This window comes from Moschus berezovskii, chromosome 4 (assembly GCF_049115385.1).
Source record: "Moschus berezovskii isolate FMDL1 chromosome 4, NW_MosBer_1.0, whole genome shotgun sequence".
In the NCBI taxonomy this organism is placed as follows: Eukaryota; Metazoa; Chordata; class Mammalia; order Artiodactyla; family Moschidae; genus Moschus; species Moschus berezovskii.
In genome coordinates, this window is record NC_142463.1 from 62747037 (window position 1) to 62773325 (window position 26289).

The following is a 26289-nucleotide window of genomic DNA, read 5'->3' on the forward strand; positions in this document are numbered from 1 at the left end:
AGTTCCAGAAAAACATCTATTTCTGCTTCATTGACTGTGGAAAAGCCTTTGACTGTGTGGATCACAACAAAGTGTGGAAAATTCTTAAAGAGATGGGAATACCAGACCACCTGACTTGCCTCCTGAGAAATCTGTGTTCAAGTCAAGAAGCAACAGTTAGAACCATACATGGAACAATGGACTGGTTCCAAATTTGGAAAGGAGTACATCAAGGCTGTATATTGACAGCCTGCTTATTTAACTTACATGCAGAGTATATCATGCAAAATGCCTGGATGGATGAAGCACAAGCTGGAATCAAGATTGCAGGGAGAAATATCGATAATATTATATATGCAGATGATACCACCCTTATGGCAGAAAGCAAAGAGGAATAAATAGCCTCTTGATGAAAGTGAAAAAGAGTAAAAAAAACTGGCTTAAAACTCAACATTCAGAAAACTAAGATCATGGCACCCAGTCCCATCACTTCATGGCAAATAGATGGGGAAACAATGGAAACAGTGACAGACTATTTTAGGGGGCTCCAAAATCACTGTAGATGATGACTGCAACCATGAAATTAAAAGATGCTTGCTCCTTGGAAGAAAAGCTGTGTCCAATCTAGATAGCATATTAAAAAGCAGAGACATTACTTTGCCAACAAAGGTCCATCTAGTCAAAGTTATGGTTTTTTTCAGTAGTCATGTATGGATGTGAAAGTTGGACTATAAAGAAAGCTGAGCACCGAAGAATTGATGCTTTTGAACTGTAGTGTTGGAGAAGACTCTTGACAGTCCCTTGGACTGCAAGGAGATCAAACCAGTCAATGCTAAAGGAAGTCAATCCTGAACATTCATTGGAAGGACTGATGCTAAAGCTGAAGCTCCAATACTTTGGCCACCTGATGGGAAGAACTGACTCATTGGAAAAGACCCTGATGCTGGGAAATATTGAAGGCAGGAGGAGAAGGGGATGACAGAGGATGAGATGGTTGGATGGCATCACCGATTCGATGGACATGAGTTTGAGCAATTTCCAGGAGTTGGTGATAGACAGGGAAGCCTGGCATACTGCAGTCCTTGGGGTGGCAAACATTTGGACATGACTGAGTGACTGAACTGAACTGAAAGGCAGTTAATTCCATATATACGTTTTACCCTTTTTATCTTCTAATACAACCCAAAATGTAAGCCTCTCAAATTATTTAACATCTCTCAAATCATTATCCTATGCTTCCTCCACCCTTTCTCATTTTTTCATTTCTACAAGTTCTAACAACACTGTTTCTAATTATTGCAAGGAAACTTTTTCTTACCTCATTTCTCTCATTCATTCACCCATTCATTCAATTTAGCAAAGCAGACAGAGACACATACCAAAAAAAACTGAGCATCTAGGGGAGACTAAGGGACTCAAAGAAGGCTTTGAGAGTGATATCTAAGCTGAGATTGAATGATTAGTAGGAAATAACCAGGAACTCTGAAGAAAGGAGTAAAAGGAGAAGATAAGATTTAGATGGCAGAGGGAGAAGACAGAAAGCCTGGAGCCAAGAGGAGGCACACTTCAGATTCTAGTATGGTGGGTGGTGGTTTAGCCGCTAAGTCATGTCTGACTCTTGTTACCTCATAAACTGTAGCCTGGCTGGCTCTGCTGTCCATGGGATTGTTCCAGCAAGAATACTGGAGTGGGTTGCCATTTCCTCTCCAGGGGATCTTCCTCACCCAAGGATCAAACGGCAAATTCTTTACTGACTGAGCCATTAGGGAAGCTTAGATTCCAGTACATCTACCACTTTTCCTGGAAGCCTTTCTTGATCTCTTCCATTTAATTTAGGTGTTTTTCATCTGTACTCCCATACATAGAATCTGTCATTCCTTTATCATAGCAGTTATCAGGATGTATCTCTACTGCTTAACTTGATCATCATTCCTCCACTGGACCATAAACACTTTGAGGGCAGGGACAAGATTATGTTGGCTTATTACTGTCTCCCCAGCCGCTAGAACAGTGACTAAGTTCAGCAGGCACTTAATAAACATTTATTTAATACATGACTGTTAAAATGAATAAATAAATGTCAGTTTTTAAAAATAATTGAATTTTTAATGCTCTTGCACTGTTGGTGGGAATATAGATTGATACAGCCACTGTGGAAGACAGTATGGAGATTCCTTAAAAAACTAGGAATAAAACCACCATATGACCCAGCAATCCCACTCCTAGGCATATGCCCTGAGGAAACCAGGGTTGAAAAAGACACATGTATCCCATTGTTCATTGCAGCACTATTTACAATAGCTAGAACACCAAAGCAGCCTTGATGCCCATTGACAGATGAATGGATAAAGAAGTTGTGGTACATATACACAATGGAATATTACTCGGCCATAAAAAGGAACACATTTGAGTCAGTTCTGATGAGGTAGTTGAACCTAGAACCTATTATACAGAGTGAAATGAGTCAGAAAGAGAAAGATAAATATTCTAACATACATGTACAGAATCTATAAAAATGGTTCTGAAGAATTTATTTACAAGGCAGCAATGGAGAAACAGACAGTAAATAGACTTATGGACATGGGGAGAGAGGAGAAGAGGGTGAAATGTATGCAAAGAGAACATGGAAACTTATATTACCATATGTAAAATAGATAACCAATGGGGATTTGCTGTATGGCTCTTGGTGAGTGATCACACCATCATGGTTATCTGGGTCATTAAGATCTTTTTTGTACAGTTCTTCTGTGTATTCTTGCCACCTCTTTTTTAATATCTTCTGCTTCTGTTAGGTCCGTATTGCTTCTGTCCTTTATTATGCCCATCTTTTCATGAAATGTTCCTTTGGTATCTCTAATTTTCTTGAAGAGATCTCTAGTCTTTCCCATTGTATTGTTTTCTTCTATTTCTTTGCATTGATCACTTAGGAAGGCTTTCTTATCTCTCCTTGCTATTCTTTGGAACTCTGCATTCAGATGGATATATCTTTCCTTTTCTCCTTTGCCTTTCCCTTCTATTCTTTTCTCAGCTATTTGTAAGACCTCCTCAGACAACCATTTTGCCTTTCTTTTTCTTGGGGATTGTTTTGATCACTGCCTCCCGTACAGTGTTAACAAACCTCTGTTCATAGTTCTTCAGGTGCTTTGTGTATCAGATCTAATCCCTTGAATCTCTCAGTTTACAGCAAAATTATTGCTCTAGTACTAGATCTGACTGGAGGTTACAGACAATGTCAGGAGGTATTTCTGAATGTTTCACCTCATAATAAAGCGTTACCCCAGAAGAGGTGGCAATGATTTGGTCATGTTATAGTGATAAAGAGCAATTTTATCAGACAGACTTGAGCAATGAATTAGAAATCACAGGACCAGAACTTGATACCAGAATAATCGTTTACTTACACAAGTTATTTCTCCTCTTTGTGCCTCACTCTATCCATTTATAAAATGAGAATTATCACTTACTTTCTATTTCAACAGGAATGTTTCAAGATAAAATGTATCTATCAGTCATCAAATATTTTGATTGAGCCTTCTATGCACCTCAGTTCTCAGCATTGTTTTAAATGCTGAGGATACAGCAGTAAATAAGACAAACATGGCCCTACCCTCAAGGGGTTGCCTCTAATTGGAGGATACAGACAATAAACAAATAGCTACTAGTGGTCTCATCAGCTACTGATGAGAGCTAAAAATTTAATTAAAAGAGTAAAGAGTGGTGGGGCAGGAGAGATGGTTTAGCTAGATTTTTCAAGGAAGGATTCTCTGAGGAGATATCATTAAGCTTTGTATAAACAATGGTAAACATGTGAAGGAGCTTCCCTGATGGCTCAGTGGTTAAGAATGCAGGAGACACAGGTTCGATTCTTGGGTTGCGAAGATCTCCTAGAGAAGGAAATGGCAACCCAACCCCCTCCAGTATCCTTGCCCAGGAAATCCCATGGACAGAGGAGCCTCGTAGCCTACAGTCCATGGGATCGCAAAAAGAGCTGGGCATGACTTGGCAGCTAAACAACAACAAGTGTGTAAAAAGATAGGGGGAAGAGTCCAAACAGGAGGAACACTAAAAGTCAAGATATAGAGATAGAAATAAGCTTTCAGAATTAAGGACCTGAACCAAGACCAGTGTGGCTGGAGTGTGATCAGTAATAAAGAATGCAGAGGAAGAAAATCACAAGGTTAGCAAGGAACAGATAGGCCAGTTCCAGAAGCTGGATTGTGTTACAAGTAATATGGGAAGACATCGAGGATTTTTAACCTTTGGATTTATGTGATTTTGACGGGGACGACAGAGAATAAGATGGCTGGATAGCATCACCGACTCGACGGACATGAGTTTGAGTGAACTCCGGGAGTTGGTGATGGACAGGGAGGCCTGGCGTGCTGTGGTTCATGGGGTCGCTAAGAGTCGGACACGACTGAGCGACTGAACTGAAATGAACTGAAAGATGTTCTAGAAAGATGGAATAGCCTGTAGAGGGGCAAGAATGGAAGCAGAGAGGCCATTAGAAAGATAGTATATCTTTCAAAAGATAATAGTGGATTGCCGAGGAATGCAGCGCTGAAGAAGGGAAAATGTGCGAGACGCACAAAGGATTTTGGGAGTAGTACCAGTAGAACTTGCTGTGGGGTTAGATATCGGGCTGAGATAAATCGTTAAAATCTTGAGTTAAAGTTCCATAGTTTTTTCTTTTTCATTAAATCACCTTATAATATAGAATTTTAAGGTGTTTTCATGATAATCTTAAAAAAGAAAATGCAAGCATATTCTGGTATACTAGCATGCAGTTTGTGTTCCAATTAAGTTTATATTTAGAATCTCATTAGTGTCAAAGTGATTCCTTAAACTGGCAGAGTTTAATTTCTAATTTTCTCAACCAGAAGTCATGTTTAAGAAATTCTGCCCTACAGAAGTTTGGGGATATATTGGCAATAATTTTGATAAATGATGAATTAGAATCAAGTGATTTCACAAAATAAGTCATTTTGGGGCTGAAAAATAAGGAAAATCTGAAAATATATATTTTGCATTTTTGTTTTATATTTTTAATTATATAAATACTGAATTCAAATCAGATTATGGATAAAAGTAATCAAAAATATACACATTTTGTTATAGGCAGTATTTTGAAGAAAGATTTTCTTAAAAAAGTACAAGCTTGAAGAACTTGATTTTGGTTCCTGGATTTAAGAGTATTTTACTATATTTGTAGGCCTTTTATTCAATAAACATTTTGCTCTTAACTCTAATTTCCTTAGCATATGAGAGAGGAATGGTTTGAATTAACTCCAGGGTCCTTTCCAGATTGAAAAGTTTAATCAAACTATAGCATTTGCAGTTTTTTGTTGTTGTTGGTTGTTTTTTTTTTTTTAAGCCTGTGGTATTTGGAAAAAAAAGTGCTTTGAAACAAAGAAAGTTACAGCGTCATTGGAGGAAGCGTTAACAAAACTTCGAGAAGATTTGGAACTTTACTATAAAAAATTGCTCATGCAACTTGAAGCCAGGGAGATCAAGATGAGACCAAAGAATCTTGCAAACATCACAGACTCTAAGGTACTATTAAATATGTTCACATTCTGTTGTGTGTGCATGCTAAGTCACTTCAGTTGTGCCTGACTCTGTGCAACCCTATGGACTGTAGCCTGCCAGGCTCCTCTGTCCACAGAATTCTCCAGGCAAGAATACTGGAGTGGGTTGCCATTCCCTTCTCCCAGAGGTCTTCCCAACCCAGGGATCGAACCCAGGTCTCCTGCATTGCAGGCAGATTCTATACTGTCTGAGCCACCAGGAAAGCCCCTGTGCTGTATATTATATCCCTAGAACTTGTAGATCTTACATCTACAATTTGTAGCTTTTGACCACTGTCACCCATTTCTCCCAACCCACACCTCCCACTTCCGCCAACCACCACTCTACTCTGTTACTATGAGTAAAAGTTTACCATTTTAGGTCAATTTAATGTAAAATCCAAATAGTTTTAAATAAAGTTTTCTCCATATTCAGTTCAGTTCAGTCGCTCAGTCGTGTCCGACTCTCCGCGATCCCATGAATCACAGCACGCCAGGCCTCCATGTCCATCACCAACTCCCAGAGTTCACTCAAACGCGTGTCCATCGAGTTGGTGATGCCATCCAGCCATCTCATTCTCTGTCATCCCCTTCTCCTCCTGCCCCCAATCCCTCCCAGCATCAGTCTTTTCCAGTGAGTCAACTCGGCGCATGAGGTGGCCAAAGTATTGCAGTTTCAGCTTTAGCATCAGTCCTTCCAATGAACACCCAGGACTGATCTCCTTTAGAATGGACTGGTTTTTTAAGCATCATTGAAACTTTTTATTTTACTGTTTTCTCAAGTTCAATAATGATAATATCCTTTTCATGAAAGCAGATTAAATTATTTCTTTGCAGACAGTTACACCTCACAAAGAATAGCAAGGAGAGATAAGAAAGCCTTCCTTAGTGATCAATGCAAAGAAATAAGAGAAAAACAATAGAATGGGAAAGACTAGAGATCTCTTCAAGAAAATTAGAGATACCAAGGGAACAATTCATGCAAAGATTGGCAGGCACAATAAAAGAGAAATGGTATGGACCCAACAGAAGCAGAAGGTATTAAGAAGAGGTGGCAAGAATACACAGAAGAACTATACAAAAAAGACCTTACTGACACAGATAATCACAATGGTGTGATCACTCACCTAGAGCCAGACATCCTGGAGTGAGAAGTCAAGTGGGCCTTAAGAAGCAGAACTACGAACTAGTTCTAGTGGAGGAGGTGATGGAATTCCAGCTGAGCTATTTCAAATCCTAAAAGATGATGCTGTGAAAGTGCTACTCTCAGTATGCCAGCAAATTTGGAAAACTCAGCAGTGACCACAGGACTGGAAAAGGTCAGTTCTCATTCCAATCCCAAAGAAAGGCAATGCCAAAGAATGCTCAAACTACTGCACAGTTGCACTCATCTCACACACTAGCAAAGTAATGCTCAAAATTCTCAAAGCTAGGCTTCAAAAGTATGTGAACTGAGAACTTCCAGGAAATCCAGTTTGAAAATCCAGGTCAAGCTCGATTTAGAAAAGGCAGAAGAACCAGAGATCAAATTGCTAACATCCTGGATCAGAGAAAAAGCAAGAGAGTTCCAGAAAAACATCTATTTCTGCTTTACTGACTATGGCAAAGCCTTTGACTGTGTGGATCACAATGAAGTGGAAAATTTTTAAAGAGATGGGAATACCAGACCACCTTACCTGCCTCCTGAGAAATCTGTATGCAGGTCAATAAGCAAGTTAGAACCAAAGGACTGGTTCCAAATTGAGAAAGGGGTAAAGCAAGGCTGTATACGGTCACCCTGCTTATTTAACTTATATGCAGATGACATGCAAAATGCTGGGCTGGATGAAGCACAAGCTGAAATCAAGATTTCTGGGAGAAATATCAATAACCTCAGATATGCAGATGATACCACCCTTATGGCAGAAAGCAAAGAGAAACTAAAGAGCCTTTTGATGAAGGTGAAAAAAGGAGAGTGAAAAACCTGGCTTAAAACTCAACATTAAGAAAACTAAGTTCATGGCATCCAATCCCATCACTTCATGGCAAATAGATGGGGAAACAATGGAAACAGTGACAGCCTTTATTTTCTTGGGCTCCAAAATCACTGCAGACTGTAACTGCAGCCATGAAATTAAAAAAACACTTGCTCCTTGGAAGAAAAGCTATGACAAACTTATAGAGCATATTTAAAAGCAGAGACATTACTTTGCCAACAAAGTTCTGTTTAATCAGAGATATGGCTTTCCCCTTGTAGCTCAGTTGGTAAAGAATCTACCTGCGATGCAGAATACCTGGGTTCGATTCCTGTGTCAGGAAGATCCCCTGTGGAAGGAAATGGCAACCCCCTCCAGTATTCTTGCCTGGAGAATCCCATGGACAGAGGACCCTGGCAGGCTACAGTCCTTGGGGTCGCAAGACCTTGACATGACTTAGTGACTAAACCATTTCATGGTTTTTCCAGTAGTCATGTATGGATGTGAGAATTGGACCATGAAGAAGGCTGAGCGCTGAAGAATTGATGCTTCTGAACTATTATGTTGGAGAAGATTCTTGAGAGTCCCTTGGACTGCAAGGAGCTCCAACCAGTCCATCCTAAAGGAAATCAATCCTGAATATTCATTGGGAGGACCGATGATGAAGCTGAAGCTCCAGTGCTTTGGCCACCTGATGGGAAGAGCCGACTCATTGGAAAAGACCCTTATGCTGGGAAAGATTGACAGCAGAAGGGGATGACAGAGGACGAGATGGTTGAATGGCATCACCGACTTAACAGACATGAGTTTGAGCAAGCTCCAGGAGATGGTGAAGGACAGGGAAGCTTGGCATGCTACAGCCCACAGGGTCATAAAGAATCAGACACAACTAACAACTGAACAGTGAACAATAACAATTCACAAACTTTTCTGAACAAAAGTAACCAAAAGGTTACTTGTAACCTTTACTTAACTAAAGTAGGTTTTCTCATATTATACAGATTTTCTTATAAAATACAATATTTCATTATTAAATATTTTAATGTGATTCTATTATGATTCCACTGATAAACCATTATGCCAGTTTCTGAAGTCTTGCTAAGTATCTTCAACCTAGTATATTCATCTTATAGTAATAGTTGTTGGATTCTATGGTGCTAATTTAATGGTAAATTTTACAAATACCTATTTATTTTTATAATACATGAAAATGGTAGTACAACATAAAGGAGAGTGGTCCCTAAAGCATAAGAAATTAACAACTCAATAATTTAAACAACTCAACAATTTACTGTAAAGCAACAAGCTTATTTTATGGAATAGGTTATTTTCATGATATGCTCTTTTGATATTTTATATCTTTTTGTTGTTTATATTGACAAAGAATTAAAAAATTTAAAGGTAGATGTTATACTAAACAAAGACATCTTTATTTGTCCTATACAGAATCACCTTATCATCCAGATCACTGAAGTACAACATGCTATTGATCAACTTAAGAGAAAACTGGATACTGACAAAATGAAACTCTTAATAGAAATTAAGGTACTTTGAATTTCCCCTAACAAGATTATAACATTTATCTTGAAATAAACTACTTTGGTGTTTTAACTTTTCTTGTCAATAGTGTAAAGGCAGTAAGGACTGTCTTAAAATTGTTACCTTAACAAAAAAGCATGAATGAAAAAAGTACAATAATAATAATGAAATCCTGTGAAAGATTCCTAACAAGGCCAAAGCAAAATTTAGTAAAATTTCACTAAGAAATAAAGTAAAAGAACCTTGTGAATCAGTATCCCATCCATCCATCATGTGCTCAGTCCTGTCCAACTCTGTGATCCCATGGACTGTAGCTCGCCAGGCTCCTCTGTCCATGGGATTTTCCAGGCAAGGATGCTGGAGTGGGTTGCCATTTCCTTCTCCAATGGATCTTCATGACCCAGGGATCAGACCCATGTCTCCTGTCAGAACCAGGAGACATTGCAGGCAGATTCTTTACCTCTTGAGCCATCATGGAAGCCCGTGAATATTTTGAAAGAAGTAATTTTCATACATTAGCATTATTCATACCTAAGTCTGACAAATCACTGAGCTCTCTGAGCTCCCATTTAATTTTAATGTTTTCTCCTCTCTTGGGTAATTATCTCATTTACTCTGGTTATTTTCATAGATATATATACAGTGTTATATGAGTGTTCTCAATTCACCTCTTTATCAGAAATAGCTTTATGACAGAGAATAATGACCCCTGTCAGGAATCAGCACTGTCCAGTACAACTTTCTGTGTTGGTGGAAATGTTTAAGACCTGCACTGTCTGATAAGGTAGCCACTAGCCACATAAGGATGTTGAACACTTGATATATAGATTGTTGTGTGACTGAGGAATTGAATTTTAGATTTAATTTTAGTTACTTTCAGGTTAAATAGTTAAATGTGGCAAGTGGCTACTCTACTGGACAGCACTGTTCTAGGTTCTTTTCACTAGCAGCATTCTCCAGACTAAACCCTGGCTTAGCACTGAAAAGCTTTAAACTACAGGAAAGGAAAAAGGTAAAGGACAATTTTAAACAAAAAAAGGAGTTATTTGACATTTTTATACAGTAAACACTAAAAAAATAGTTCATTCAGTGAATGAAAACTCATGTGTATTCAGAAAAAGGAGAGAAAAAGGAGAGAAATAAAACTTGTCCACTTAAGCATAGTTGGATGGGTAGAAGACCCACCAAGGCCTTCAATTACAACTTCCTCAATGCCCTTTTCTTCTGGAAAGCATACACATTAGTTCTCACCATTTTTTGTATATTTTAGCCTTATAAATATTACATATAAGTGGTTTGAACCCAAATTAGAATTATAGTGAAAAAACAGGAAAGACATGTAAAAAATAGAACCACGTTTTCAGCTTACAGGCTACAGGTGAAAAAAAATCCTACATTAACCATAGGGACTAACTGTCATATAGCAGACATCATAAGATACATTATAAGAATTTATGTATCTACACATAAGATACAGATCTAAGGAGCAGAAGACCTATTTTGACTGTTGCAACCATATTCAAATAATATAGCACAATCTGCTTCTCAAAGTTCAGTGTTATATCACTTGGAGATCCTGTTAAAACTAGCAGGATCTGATTCAATAGATCTCTGGGGGAAGCCTGAAAATCTTCAGTACTAACAGACTCCCAGGTGATGCTGATGCTGCTGGTCCACAGACAATACTCCGAATGGCACATTCTGGTAGCAGATGGTCTAAGTTTGAAATCTGGCTGTGCCACTTTCTGGTTTTGTACCTTAGCAATTTACTTAATTTCTAGGCATTTCAGTTTCCTTTGTTGTAAAATGAGGAGAAATAACAGTATCTGCTTCAATTAAATTTCTGGAAGAATCTAAGGGGTTAATGCACTTACAAGAGTGCTTACCACACTATTTTATTTCTTAAGTACGTGCTTGGTTTCTAAGGTCAGGAAATTATGTGTTTTTTTTGTAATTTCTTTAGGAGTCAGAGGTTTTTTGCTTTTACCATTTTCTTTACACATTGAGAAGATATTGAAATAAACGAAAGATAAAATTCTTTCTCACACTAGTTTTTTAGAACCATTTATTTTTATCATGTTTATATACTAATAAGTGAAATTATTTGGTAGCATGCCTAGCAATAGATAAGCATGCTTACTCAAAGGGACTTATGAACTATACATTTACCATAGTAATCCAGTGCAAGCAAAGGTACCGAAGGCAAATGAGAGAAGACATGAAAGCCATTTCAAAAACCCTTATTTATATGACAATTATATAATTTTAGAAAAGATGGAAGTTCATTTTTGAAAGACAATTCTTTTTTCTAGATGAGAAAACAAGCAATTTCAGATTTACGCACATTGAAAGCTGAACTGGCACAGAAGAAACTTAATACAACTTTTCAATCTCAATTAGGTATGTTAATTTAAAATTTTATTGGTGAAAGATCCAGTGATTAAGACTCCGCACTTCCACTACAGAGAGTGCAGGTTCAATCTCTGGTCTAGGAACTAAGATCCCACATGCATTGTGGTGTGGCCAAAAAAAATTTTTTTTTACTTACTTGAACCTATTTGTTTAACCATTGTTCTCCTTGTTTCATATAAATTATAAGTTTTACATCTTTTCCCTTTTCTTGTGGCTATTATGCAGTGTTTCAGGAAATATAGGTGTAAAAAAGCAAAATGGTGGTTATTTGGCTATTTTTTAAGGTTTCAAATGTATTACATTTTATTTTAAAGTATTATATTTTATCATTTTCATTTTTAAATAGTCTTAAAATATAATACCTAGTTTGACTGTAAAATGAAAATTTATTTATTTTAATAAATATGAGTCTAACTTGCATTCACAGCTATGACAGAGATTAGTACTGATAATTTAAATCTTTTAAATTTATTTTAAAAATACAAAGACAATAATAATCAGCAAATACTAAGGAAAATGGTTGGTTTTACTTTGCCATAAATAATTATGCAAGTAGGAAATGAATTACTCTCATAACAGAAGACTCAACCATCATTTATCCCAATTTGAAGAGGAGAGAATGCACAGGGAAGGCAGGATTTATGTAAATCCTGAGTTTAAGAGTGTAGATTTTTAATCTAAGAATTTATAGGAATTAATATAAATGCAACACAATATTCTTCTAAATTGGCTTGAGAAAGGAAACACAGAACCCTGTACATTTCTTTGCACAAGATTTCTCTTTTAGGAAGAAAACAACAGTTAAAAAACTAATGTCTTTAGATAATCAAAACACAGATATAGAAATTGAAAAAATTTAACTATGCAAACAAAACTAACCAGGATATATAGATGTCCATCAGTGAAGGAATATTAATCATTTGGAAGGGTAAATGACAATGAACAGAACTGGGTTCAACATCAAGTTTTTTGTAAACATTTCAGATATAACCTCAAAAAAATAATTTAGTTCCTAAATATTAGATATATCTAACCTAGTAATTCAAAAATTACTATTAAGTTATCTTCTTGTATTTTCTAAGTATTTTGATTTTTATATTCATGTTTTCCCCTTTGGAGACTTAAGTGAGTTTCATTCAAGTGACTCAGAGAACATGAGTGTTATAAGGAATCAGGAAGCAGAAAAATTATTTGCATCAATTTGATGAACCTAAAGACACAAAATTGCAGATTTAAAATTTATTGAAAGAAGTATAAAACAGATTCCCAGACTAAATTTTTAAAAATCTATCCCTAAGCAAACAATTTCCATTTCAAATTATACATATTTTAAAAATTGTCACTGATTTGTAAGTATATATTTTAATATCATTTATTATCATTTAAAATTTTAGCATAATAAAATTCTGAAAGCAATTGTTCCCAACGATAGTATTAAACTTCTTACAGGGGAATATTTGACATGGTAAGTTGACTTGCTCCTTACCTTTATGTTGTTGTACACAGGATATACATAGGTATTTTTCAATTTCAAACAATCAAAGCATTTCTTTGTTCTTTATCTGTTTTTGAGAATACTAATAACTAAAATACATAAGAACATGAAAAAAGGTCTAAATTTTTTAATCTCTTCCAGAAACTAGATAGATTTAAACAGATCATTTTTCTAAATCTTCACAGTTTAACAAAAGATGTTCATCTCTGGTCACAGGTTTGGTTTTAAGGCTTTCCACATTTCTTCAGTTTGCTGTTTTGCTATAGCATCTCCAGAGTAGTCAAGGCAGTTTGCATGCCACATGCCAATGCCGAGTAAGCCATGTTTTTGTACATATGATGCCTTTAGAGAAATGCTCTGAGGGTCATCATACCACACTTGATGGAAATGGCCAGCCTGATCCTGTACAAATAAATTAAAATGTAACTTGAAAACAGTCCGCACAATAAGAGGAAAAAGTGTTTCTTAAGTCCAATGATTCAAATAGGATACAATTGAAATAATAAAACTTTCAGGACATGCATAATATAGTCCATCGTTCTATATGTGATACTTTCTAGATATCATTGTCTGTAGCACTTTTACAACAATAGAGAGTACACAAATGAGCCTCCCAATATATCCTATTTAAAATCCTCCTCACACCCTAAGATTCCTTCCTTGCTCTAATTTGGTGATTATCAACCAAGATGTGCTGTTCACATCTGAATCACTTGTGAGGACTTTTGAAAACAAATTCCTAGGACCCACACCACATGAAACCTATTGAATCAAAATCTTCCAGGGCGAGTGCTGTAACATATATTTGTTTCTTTGTGTTATGTTTTAATGTTCCATTAGGTGATTCTGATATATACTCAAGATTAAGGAGGATCACTGCTTTTGCCTTCTAAAAACAACTTATACACTTTTTTTTTGCATTCACTTACAGTTCCTGGGAATATACATAGTTAGAAGCTCAACAGGTGACTTTGTTTATGATGAAACAGATCAAAAGGTAATGGCAATGGATGAAGAAAACATCTCCTTTTCTAGGTCTTACAGAATTGAGTCTAAGCCTGTGGGTCTGGACCCCATGGGTGACTTAGGCACACACCTGATTAAGAACCACAAACTAGAAATTGGTCTTACGCTCACTTTCCACCCTGAAAAGTCCTTTTCCCCACTACCACTTGCCTCTATCTAGCACTAACCACAGTCTCTTTTAGAAGGTATATAAGCTATGGATAAAGGATAAAAGAAAGAGGAAAGGAGCAGAATTAAGCAAAAGGGTAAAGGAAGGGGAAAAGATAGGAAGTAAAAAATAGAACGCTCTGCGATTTAAAATAATTTACTAATTTTTATATACATCTGGGGAACTCTTTAAAGGCAATTCTCAATGAATATCAGTAATATTTTTATTTATGCTAGCACCATGAGAATTAGAATTATCTCCTAAGATGACTGCTTTAAAGGACAGTTTTCACTTGGTAAATGAATAAGCTGCAGATATATAAGTATAGCAGATTCATTACATATAAGTGTATCTCATACTATATCTTATATCCCATTATTTAAAATGTTTAGAACTAGAAAAAGGCATACATGCTCTAGTATCAATTGTGATTCAGTATTAAAAGGCAACTTGCAAACCTTGTCCCTAAATATAGAAAGATTTATTTTTTAGAGGCAGGGCCAAAGACATATTGCCCCGAAGACATACCCCCTTGAATTTTGTCATCATTCTATTGGGTTGGCCAAAAAGTTCGTTTAGCTTTTTTCCATACCAACTTACAAAATCAGAATGAAATTTCTGGCCAACCCAATAGTACTTTGAGTCTTTTTGATGTACTAAAAATTTCAAATACCTCAAACAGTGAAGGATCAAAGGATGAAAAACTGGGTATTTGTAAGTTTGACATATGCCTGGTTAAGGAATATATGCCTCCAAGAATATTGACTGCAAGATGAAGCTGCTATTGCTGAGACAGCATTAGAAAGCCAATGATTCTCTTCAGTTAAAACAGGAACTTGATTTGAGTTGCTATGGAATTTTACAAAGAATGAAGGAGAACAAATTGGTTACAGCTAGATGGTTGTCTGAAGTGCCATTAAATGAATGGTTTTCAAGACTCATCAAGATGTTTCCTCAGTTCTAAAATCTTAAAGAATATGTCTTATTATGCATTAAGGAAAAAAATAAGGAATTACAAAAAAACAGTACATCATAGGGTAAACTATTTATTTTAAAATATGTATTTCTAAACTATATATAATTGGTTAAATTACCAAACTGATGTCCATGAAAAACTGTTCCCCCGCAGGTTTCTAAGAGTGTTGGGAAACAGGGTTCTATGTTAAACAATTAAATGACTTTATGTACTATGCTGCTGCTGCTAAGTCGCTTCAGTCATATCTGACTCTGTGCAGCACAACAGATGGCAGCTCACCAGGCTCCCCCGTCCCTGGGATTCTCCAGGCAAGAACACTGGAATGGGTTGCCATTTCCTTCTCCAATGCATGAAACTGAAAAGTGAAAGTGAAGTCCCTCAGTCGTGTCCAACTCTTAGCGACCCCATGGACTACAGCCTACCAGGCTCCTCCATCCATGGGATTTTCCAGGCAAGAGTATTGGAGTGGGGTGCCATATTCTTCTCCATTATGTACTATAGTATATCTCGAATCCTTGAATATTATGTTATACATTATAAATCTTCAAGAAAGACTTACAGTATATAGTGTTTTCCAGATATATTTGGCTATGGCATGTGTGTGTATTTATGTGTGTGTGCTTTTTTAGTAAATTCTTTTAGAATTTAATTTAACCTTTAAAGTTTTAAATTACACAATTTTGAAGGTTACTTTCCAATATTGGCTATATTCCTTGTGCTGTACAATACATCCTTGAGCCTATCGTATACCCAACAATTTGTTCCTCCCCCTTCCTGACCTCCTATATTGCCCTCTCCCTGCTCTTCCCTCTATTAACCACTCGAGTGTATGTATGCGTGTATGTGTATGTGTGTGTTGTGTGTGTGTCTATGTATTATTAACAGTTCCCAGAACAAAATTCTATAAATACTGTTTGGTAAAGACAGGATCACAATATTCAGTTCAGTTCAGTTGCGCAGTCGTGTCTAACTCTTTGTGACCCCATGAACCGCAGCACACCACGCCTCCCTGTCCATCACCAGTTCCTGGAGTCCACCCAAACCCATGTCCATCGTGTTGGTGATGCCATCCAACCATCTCATCCTCTGTCGTCACCTTCTCCTCCTTAATGAGGAGAAGGATCACAATATACCCGAGGTTAATTAAGAAGTTTATACTTTAGATTCTAGATTCTGAAGTTTAAAAGGCTCTACACTAAAATTTTCTACATAAATGATATACAGGCATGTACATGTACATCAATTATAATTTATTAAGTATGTATATATGTAGTCATTTTTTATAAATGCGTATCAGACTATCAGAAAAATATACATACATTCTTGCTGGAATTAACATTCATCATATCATTTTAGGGTTCCTTTAATAGTTAACATAATCTAAGGCAAATTCAAAGATGGTTTGTATTTTTAAATTTTTGAGGTGTGAAAAGTTTTTATTATGCTAAAGGTAAACTATGGATAATATAACTTTTTTTTAATCCCTTCAGTATGGAAATTCCTGTTTATCAAAAACTACCTAACAGAATTATTAGTCATTTACTCTGTTTTTTCAAGTTTCTGTTTGTAATATTTTTCAGTCTCTAATTTTTAATATTGTTTATAATTTATTTAATATCACAGTTTGAACTGTGGGATAAATTTGGAATGATACAATTTTCCATTATAAAGTGCATGATGATGCGTCTCCTAGTCTGTCTCATTCCTTCCAATATAACAGCCTCATAAGAATCGTGAGGCTGCTTGGAAATGGAGATTTTCAGAGCAAGTAACCTATTTTGGTACAAAGTCCTTTCAAAAGCCACAGACATCATTTACAATTGTCAACTCCTAAGAAAATTGTTTGTGATATACATGTTTTAATTATATCATCTAAAATGACAAGTGGCCCATGCAGAGCAGTTCCACTATTAGTATAACTTGAAATTGCTCACAAGGGAAGTCAAGTTCCTGATTACACAGATTCAAACACAGGTCTACTCATGTAAACAGCAGTCTGTATGTTGTATCCTATAAGAAAACTGATAGAAGAAAATCTTACTATCAAATATGTAATTATGAAAACATGCAATTATGAAAAACTAATAAAGATTTGTAACTTGTGGATAGTCTTACTTTATAGTGATAATAAGGAGACTGCTGCTTTTTATCCCACAGTCTTCCAGAAGTAGAACTATTTACTTGCTTCATAATTGTTTGATAGGCCACTTGATGATGTACAGCATCACTACAAGGGTACTTTGCAGTGGTACAAACATGATCCTATAAATGCAAAAATGTTCATGTTACAGATTGTCAATTAAGCAAATCTTCAGAGTCAAATCCAAAATTATAAAAAACTATCAGACATGAAATATAAACTATAAATAGATAATATGACTATACAAGTTAAAGTTAAATTTTAATATTAAATAGAAATATAGAAACATTCACACACTTGCATGGGATTTAATTATTCATTTAGTCTCAAACTATATTAAAGAAGTCCTCCATAAAGTATATGTATTCTATAGAGAGAAGTTTCTAAACTCTAAATAAAATAAAGTTTATATAGAGGAAACAAACCAAGCTCTAAAAAATATAATAGAAAGAGAAAAAAATTACATAAGAAATGATCTGTTCTTACCACTGATAGATTTTTGCAGGTATAATCATAACCATACCAAGGAATACCCATTACAAGTTTCTTAGGGTTAATTCCAATCTTGATGAAGTCATCATATCCTGATCAAATAGGAACAGAAAAAGCATATTATTTTTCTCTTCATACATCTATTAATGTGTTCATACGAGCTATGTAACCACTCAGAATCCAAGTTTGTAAAAACGTACATTTATGCAAGACACTACAGTGTTTCTCTAATATACTATAAAAGTCATACCTTAAAATCTATAAATTTTGTATCACTTTCTAAGTCATTTGTTTTATAAAATATTTATTTATTTGGCTGCATTGAGTCTTCATTGTGGTATGCAGGATCATTAGTTGTAGCATGTTACAGAATCTTGTTTTTGGCATGCAGCTCTTTTAGTTGAAGCATGCAAATTAATAGAAAACATTCAAAATAATCAAAATCAAATAGAAGCAAAAAATTCACAAAATTTATTTTAAGAACACTGGTACATTTCAGGAAAGCACGTTAATTGTGTCTACTAACTACTAAGGCACAGATTTGATATCCTAGATTTTAAAGCTTTGAAAAAGTTGTATAAGTCAACCTTTCTGGCAGGGGTCTCAAAACTGCTTCTTGAATGCACAAGTGTTTCACATTTTATCAGTATCCTAAAGGAGATCAATCCTGGGTATTCAGTGGAAGGACTGATGTTAAAGCTGAAACTCCAATACTTTGGCCACCTGGTGCGAAGAGCTGATTGATTTGGAAAGACCCTGATGCTGGGAAAGATTGAGGTCAGGAGGAGAAGGGGACGACAGAGGATGAGGTGGTTGGATGGCATCACCAACTCAGTGGACATGGGTTTGGGTAGACTCCAGCAGTTGGTGATGGACAGGGAGGCCTGGCGTGCTGCAGTTCATGGGGTCGCAAAGAGTCAGACACGACTGAGAGACTGAACTGAACTATAAACATGAATTACAGCTACCCTGTCTTACTCGGTAGCAGATAATCTATAGATAGGAAACAGAAAAATGAATAAATCTATGGTCCTATCAATTCCTTTCTTGCCCATGCTGCAAAATATGTTTTCCCACAAGGACATGTTCCAAGATTAGCTAGGATGAGTTGAGTAATTTGCTGTTTTTCACAGTCTTTAAAGTTACCATATATTGTTCAATATCCAAGAGAGGGATGGAGTATGCATCATTTCCCAAACATACTTGATAATGAATCTTTTACTGATATACATAATTATCATCTCTTTCATAAACACAGCTTGCAAACACTGGATTAAATAATTATTTTGTATTATAACACATTTTTTTTCAAATTTTAAATAGGATATGCTTATAATCAAACTAGGCTATTCAGAAAAGTTGTTGTTTAGTCACCAAGTCTGACTCTTTGCGACCCCACTGACTATAGCCCTCCTGGCTCCTCTGTCCATGAGATTTCCCAGGAAAGAATACTGTAGTGGGTTGCCATTCCCTTCTCCAGGGGATCTTCCTGACCCAGGGACTGAACTAGGGTCTCCTGCATTGGCAGGTGGATTCTTTACCACTGAGTCACCTGGGAAACCCATCCAGACAATTAGGACATGATAAAATGAAATCAGTTTCTATGATTTTACCTCTATATGAAAAATAAAGGAATTTTTATTATTTAGTAGTTAAATCAGTGCCAACTATGCCAGAAAATCTCACTTAAGTCCGAAAGTTAACAAGCAATCTTTTATTCAATTGGTTGATGGTATACAAACCAATGCAAACTTCAGAAAGGATAATGCAAAGTCCATGTCATATGAATGACATACCAGAAGTACTCTTAATAGGAATGTAATTGTCAATGTAGCATGGGTACTAAAAGTAAATGCCAAATAAGGTAAAAACCAATCCTATCAATCACGTACAACAGTTACATGATAGCTACCTTTGCTATTAAATTAGTTAACATTGGTTATTTCAACAAAAATATTCTGTCAATTTCTAAATAAGCAAATATCTTCTTTGGGTAACTTTCTGAAAAGAGTTGTGACTTGAAGTTAGAACACCTGCTTGAATCCCAACCACATACTACCTGATAGCCATGTGATCATGAGATCTTTAACACCCTTCATCTCATCTATAATGGAGGGTTAATTTATTATGCCTATCTGACAAGAATTTTAGAAGAAGTAATTGAAAATGTTAAAACTTTTTGTAAAATTTAAAGCTCTGTGATTCATGGGGTCGCGGAGGGTCGGACACGACTGAGCGACTGAACTGAACTGAACTGAACTGATGTTTTAAGAAAGTGTTACAAATGGAAAACATATACAAATGACTTAGAAATACTAAAACATATCTTAATGTTTGAGGTTATAGAATTACTATTACTGATAAATGATCACTTTGTGATTTCTTACCAGTTAGTGTCTGAATATAGGGAGAATTGGCTCCTGCAATACATTGTGAACAGGCCAGACATCGTTCGTCATAAGACATCACAAAAAGAAAGTCACAGGCATCTGCAATTCCGGTATAGTTATAGCACCTTGCAGCTACGCAGTTTGGATCCCAAGGTACATCAAAAGTTACCTGTAGAAAAACCATTTTATGTAACATGATCAAATATGCATATTATGGCAGATGTTTTGTTGATTATATATTCTCTTGCTTCATATTATCCCCCAAAAAGAACCACTTAGGTGTATGAACGTAGAGTTTGACATGTATAGAACGAGAACAATTCTAAGAAATGTATTTTTTGCCTGCGTGGGCTGACACAGACATGTGTTTTGGACAATGTTTTGGGCATATGTATATATATAGATAGATAACGGACATATATTTGGACCTGGACATATTTGGACTTATACAATGACCAGGAGTGGGCACACTGTAGAAGAGGAGTTTTAAACTCAAATGCCTTCAGACTGGCAACTCAACTGATTAAAGAAAATTCATGTAATCACAGTAGGGTATGGTAGGGTCTATAAGCAACTGGAGAGTAAAAACACACTGAAAGAATTCAAATTAAAAAATTCTTTAAAATATTGTGCAAGCTACATAGGTCATCTCTCGGCACAAGCTGACTGGACTGTGTTGGGAGTTTGAGCTCCTGATTTACAACTTTGATACCTGGTAGATTTAGTCCAATATTATAATTAAAGAGTAGTGGTATTTTATGGCTACTAGTATATATTAATCAACTTAAAATGTTATACAAGTCACTTGAAAGGTTGATTTTATGGAAATATTCAAATAAAACTTGAGTGATAAATTATCTTTCATTTTGAATATGAGCCAGTCCTTGGTAAGGATGAGCCTCTTAAGATTTATTGCTTTAATTGAGTATTATATATGCCTGCAAATGTTCTAAAGCTTCATTAAAAGTTTTCTTCTTAATTAGGCTCTCAATAAATATACTGATTAATATTACAAAAAGTTGAGGCATTTTAATTAAATTTTTACACTTTGGCCAATTTATTCTACTTAACTCTTCTTAGGACTTTCTCAAAATTCTCTCTATAACTCTCTCATTATTAACACTAAAGAAAGCTCTGCTTTGTAAGTACACTCTTTCCCCAAATCTCTCCAGCAAAATAGGTTATAAAGTGAAATTTTTACATATTGGACTTCATTTTTTCACTCTCTCCTCTTACAAAATGGAAGTATAATAAGGTGATAGAGAAAGTGACTGCCTCTAAGCAGGTAAATTTTAAATGCGTTTTGCAAGTCCTTGCCTCTCTTCTGAGCAGTCAGAATATTTTCACTGGGTTTCCTGTCATGGTTAATCTAATACATTTTTTAGCAGGTAGTGTTAGTTTATTAGAAAAGAAATCAAAAGACTGATTCTTATCTTGGCTCTCATATAACTAGATTATTTCATTTTAAATATGTGGTCTGTTTTCCAACTATAACAGTGAAAGTGTAGAAAGAATTCTTCAAGAGCCCGTCTACTTCTTTAATTCTGTGAGGAGAAATTCTATAATCCTAAATTATCATTTTTTCCCCAAAATTCATTTCTCCTTCCAGGGGCTCATTTTTTTTGTTTTTTTTCTGCTCACCAGTTTAAGAACTTTGGGGCTTTTTCTGACTCTCTCTCTCTCTCATCCTATAACTAATCTCACATTTCCTTTTGGGTTGCCTCTCACAATTGTTCTGCCCCTTCCTTTTCATTTATCCACTAATTCAATGAACACTTTCTGAGTGTTAGGATTATGCTGCTGTTGCTGCTAAGTCGCTTCAGTCATGTCCAACTCTGTGCAACCCCAGAGACAGAGGCCCACCAGGCTCCGCAGTCCATGGGATTTTCCAGGCAAGAGTACTGGAGTGGGTTGCCATTGCCTTCTCCAATTAGGGTTATGCCATCATCCCTATTCAAACCATAAATTCTAAGTTATTGGATTACTGGATTAGTCCTTATAAGTCCCCTCTAGACAATTTTACATACTACCATAAATAATCTTCCCCAGATACTTTCTACACACTTTACCCATTACATATAGAATCAAATGCATACTCTTCAGTGTGATCCTGGATGTTCAGTGTGACAATCTGGCTCAGCTTGACAACCGTACTTCCCGCTGACTTACCTAATATGAACTTGACATAGTAGCCCAAATTTCTACTTGCCCATGGAAATAGACACTCATACTGCAAAGTCTTTGCTCAATCTCTTCCTCGTTGTTCTTCCACTATAGTTTAATCAGGACTAGCAAATAAGTTCCCACACATTAATTCTACCCTATTAACAAAGCAATCTAGAGAATGAAGGAAAAGTTCCTGAGGCCAAAATTTGTGAGAAGAGTACAGTGACCTGCATACCAGGAATTTGCTATTCTTGATCTAAATTATACTTGTCTGAAAAACTGAATTCCACACTGACAAACCTTCCCTACTTGCATATAGTCACAGAGATATCAATTTTTATGTTGTCTATTATTTTTCTAGTGCTTCTCAAATTCATGTTGACCAAGTACACCAGAATCACCTATCACTCTTGATAAAAATACAGTTCCTAGAATTAGGGTTTGAGTCTCACTGGGCCATGGGTGCTTTGCAAAGTAATTCAGAGTCTATAGAGCAAGTGAGACATTTCTCCAGAACTATCTCTACTCTTAGGCAAAAGCTATTTCTGTCCTGAACTGATGAAAGCAGGGCCTGGCCAACTGAGTCCTTCCTCTGCCTATCTAACCATGCTGCAAGGCAAGCAGGTGGGGCAGTTCCAGTGTTGTAGCCTTATGTGAATAAAGAACAGGTTTGGCACCTTAAAATTTTATAAAACTCTTCTAGTTAAGAATCTCAAAAGTTCCAGAAAATTTTTTAGGATGTGCTGAAACTCTTCCTACTCAGTAAAACTGAGATTCTACCTTAATGAATTTTGAGAGGAAAAACAAGGGGTTTCCAAAAAACAGCAAATGAATTTTCACCTGTGATCCTTCAATTTCACGATGGAAAGAGTCTGTGGTTTCTTTGACTAAAGCAGTTAATGCATAATATTCAGGTGATGAATGAGCAACATCTTGTTCTATGTCTAGATTAATTCCATCCATATATTGTGTTTTGGCCAGCTTAACTTGTTGAGCTATCCAGGATGCTCTGAAAGTAGCATTAATGATATCCTTTACAGATACATCTCCTATGGAAGAAATAAACATCTTTTGTACATACATGCTTTCCACATTTTAATAAAATCTATTTCACAAACCCATTCCAAAGAGATCCAAATGTCTTTAAAACATCTCATAATTTTTGAATACTTAGCCTCAAATTTAAGTTTTCCAAATGAAGAAATAATACATCAAAATCACAGAAAATCATGTCACTGATCTCCTAAATAACCATTATGAATAATTAGTAATATTCTCAGATTAAAAACAGAGATTGTGGACTATGGCTAGCTAAGGGTCATCATGCTAATTAGGACTCAATATTTTGCCCAACACCATATGGTGGTTTAGATGATGTTTTAAAAAATATCACTATCTGAAAAATGAATTAAATAGTAAGCGTAATTTTAGGATGCTAAACATATAAACATGAAAATTTTTGGAAATTCGAGATAGCAGATGATGCAATTAAACTTACCAATTGGCTAGCCACTTCTGGTTAAAACTGTAACTTACCTTTTAACACTACTCTGGCTCCTTTTGCATGAGCATGGCACATAAGTTCAGGGTCATAATTTGAAAAAAGTACCACAGTTGTAATCTGTGACCAGTCATAATATTTCCAAGTTTTATGTCCAACATCAAATACAAAGACCTGCCAAAACAACAGGAATAAGCACCCTCACTTAAACCAGGAAGAATACCATTCTGACCACCCAAAGAAACATTAATTAATCATCGATCATATGCCAGGCACTGGTAGACACAGAGAGTACAAGAGTGAATTAGATATATGGGTCCCAATTAATTGGTGGCAGAGGAAATTAGCAGGGTCTGGAAAGCAGGGAGGTGGTAAGCTAGGAAGAAATAGTGGCAAGTGCCTGGAGATACAGAGAGCCCAAAGTTATGTTCGGCTGACACCTAGAATTTGGAGGAAGACAATAATGAAGAACCAGAGAGAGGTAGGCAGGGTTAAATCATGAAAGGACTTGAAGCCCTTTTGAGAAATTATCTCGAGGGAAAGGGTTTTAAGAAAAGAATATACATATTTTAGGTATGCATTTTAGAAAATTAAAGACCTATTTTTATCCTCCTTCTTGGGCGCCAGGTGTAGAAAAGCAGAGTAAGGAGCACGTTCAGTCTTTCACTGGACTGTGGCAGTGCTGAGATTCTTTCAAATTCATCCTCATCCTCTTGGAAACCAATGGGTCTTGCTACTTAGGGAGTTATTTCCTTACAGGCCTCCTTGTTTGACTGGCGAGAATACCTCAGGAGGGACACAGCAGGCTAATGCAAGGGGCTTGGACTTGGACTCAGACCTGGGTTGGAATACTTAACTGTGAGACCTGGGAAGAGTTACTCAACCTCTCTGAGCCCAAATTTCCTCAAGGAAATCTGTGAACAGAAAGGTCCTCTGCGAGCAGTCAAAGTTGGTTTCGCCCCCCTACCCCCAACACCTTTTTCCGGCTCCGTTCTTCAACTGTAAGCCCTTTTAGGACCCTGTGAGGACCAGACCCGGAGGGTCAGGGGAGAGGGATGCCACTGACCTCGAAGCCGGGGCGGTGGGTGATGGGACGGCACAGCGCTGGGACCTGGCAGGGGCAGTCCGCCCTCGCCCCGTCGGGCAGCGCCAGCAGCAGCGGCAGAAGCAGCGGAGCGAGTCTGGGCGCCCGGCGGGGCAAGGGAACGAGGCGCCGGCTCCCCGCTAGCTGCAGCCGTGCCATACTAGCGGGTCACCAGGCAGCGGTACCTTCGGATTCCCAGCTGGGGCCTGCTTTATGGAGAGGAGCGAGGGGGAGGCGGGGCGGGGCGGGGCGGGGCGGGGCTCCCGGTCTGGGCAGGGCGAGGTGGGGAGGCTGCGGTCTCCAAGCCCTGGGGATCTGGGCTGTCGTTAGGAGGCACTGAAGTTTCCGAGCCTCCCTCCGGTGCCTTGCAGACCAACCTGGCAAACTCCGGGAGATGGTGAGGGACAGGGAGGCCTGGCGTGTTGCAGTCCATGGGGTCGCAAAGAGTCGGACACGACTGAGCGACTGAACAACAACAAGCGCCTCGTGAAGGAAATTAAAAAGCAAGTAGTCTGGGCAGGCTTTAGAAGCAGGAGAGGAGGTTTCTGACTGCCTTCTAACCCTGCCTGGGCTACGTGTTGTCTCAAACACACGAATTCGTATTAACCAGTCAAGCGACCGTGCTTTAGCTAAGAGAGAGAGTGGATCTTCGATTTTCTCAGAGTCCCTGGAGACCTCGTCAGACCCCCTGGTATCTGGAAAATCTTATGACTTAAAAAGGTGGGGGACAAAAACAGCATTGCAAACATTAAAGTAAAACCAGAGCTGTATTTTTTGCTTGTAAACTGATGATGATTTGAGTTTGTAACCTGGGATTATGAGCGGGAGTCCCCAAAACTACAATCTGAAGTCTCATCCATGGGGTGGACCCACTGCCCAGGACTTTTTCCCAATTGGGACTCCAGATTGCTGTTAATAAGGGATTTCCTAGCACTGTTTAATCTGGAAGTTGTTCAGCCCAATTTGGTGATGGATGTACTGTTGTTGTTTTAGTTGCTAGTTTGCTCTTTCCGACACCATGGACTGTACCCCACCAGGCTTCTCTGTCCATGGGATTTCCCAGGGGATGTGCTGTTAATGACTATATATTGAAATTGCATCAAATATCCTTCTATTAAATATGGAAAGTGTTTATTGTGTGTGATGAGTGGTTTCTTTTGTTAATGAATCCTTCAAAACTTACACAGACATAAAACCCTGGCAAAACACACCCCGAGCCCAGGCAGTCCGGGCCTTGGTGCCCAATAGAGCATGGCTCAAGTGTATATCGCCTACCATTTTTGTGCCTCTCTGGCTCTATGTCATAGTTGTATGTATCTTCCTTGTGGGGTCTAAAACTGATGGGAGCCCTCGAAATGGAGACGTAGGGTGCCTTGGAAGGGATGACTGTAGTACCTGGTGAGAATGGCCCAAAGTTTT

At 37.2% G+C, this 26289-nt stretch overlaps 2 protein-coding genes across 2 annotated transcripts in view; one reads left to right on the forward strand and one right to left on the reverse strand.

The window, feature by feature from the left end:
- SPATA1 (spermatogenesis associated 1) overlaps positions 1-11903 on the forward strand; it is a 58204-nt gene extending 46301 nt beyond the window's left edge. The window contains 4 exon segments of the mRNA XM_088835434.1: positions 5354-5532; positions 8948-9046; positions 11353-11411; positions 11413-11903. Of these exon segments, the coding sequence (XP_088691560.1) occupies positions 5354-5532; positions 8948-9046; positions 11353-11411; positions 11413-11440 (365 nt within the window). The 3' untranslated portion in view covers positions 11441-11903.
- A 666-nt stretch (positions 11904-12569) lies between these two features.
- On the reverse strand, positions 12570-25078 carry CTBS (chitobiase). Its single transcript, XM_055401483.2, has 7 exons — positions 24853-25078; positions 23822-23960; positions 23126-23334; positions 20117-20288; positions 17724-17821; positions 17213-17359; positions 12570-13349 (listed from the first exon to the last, which is right to left on the reverse strand). The coding sequence occupies exons 1-7, from the start codon at positions 25027-25029 to the stop codon at positions 13158-13160; spliced, it is 1134 nt and encodes a 377-aa protein (XP_055257458.1). The 5' UTR covers positions 25030-25078; the 3' UTR covers positions 12570-13157.
- Positions 25079-26289: the final 1211 nt, after the last annotated feature.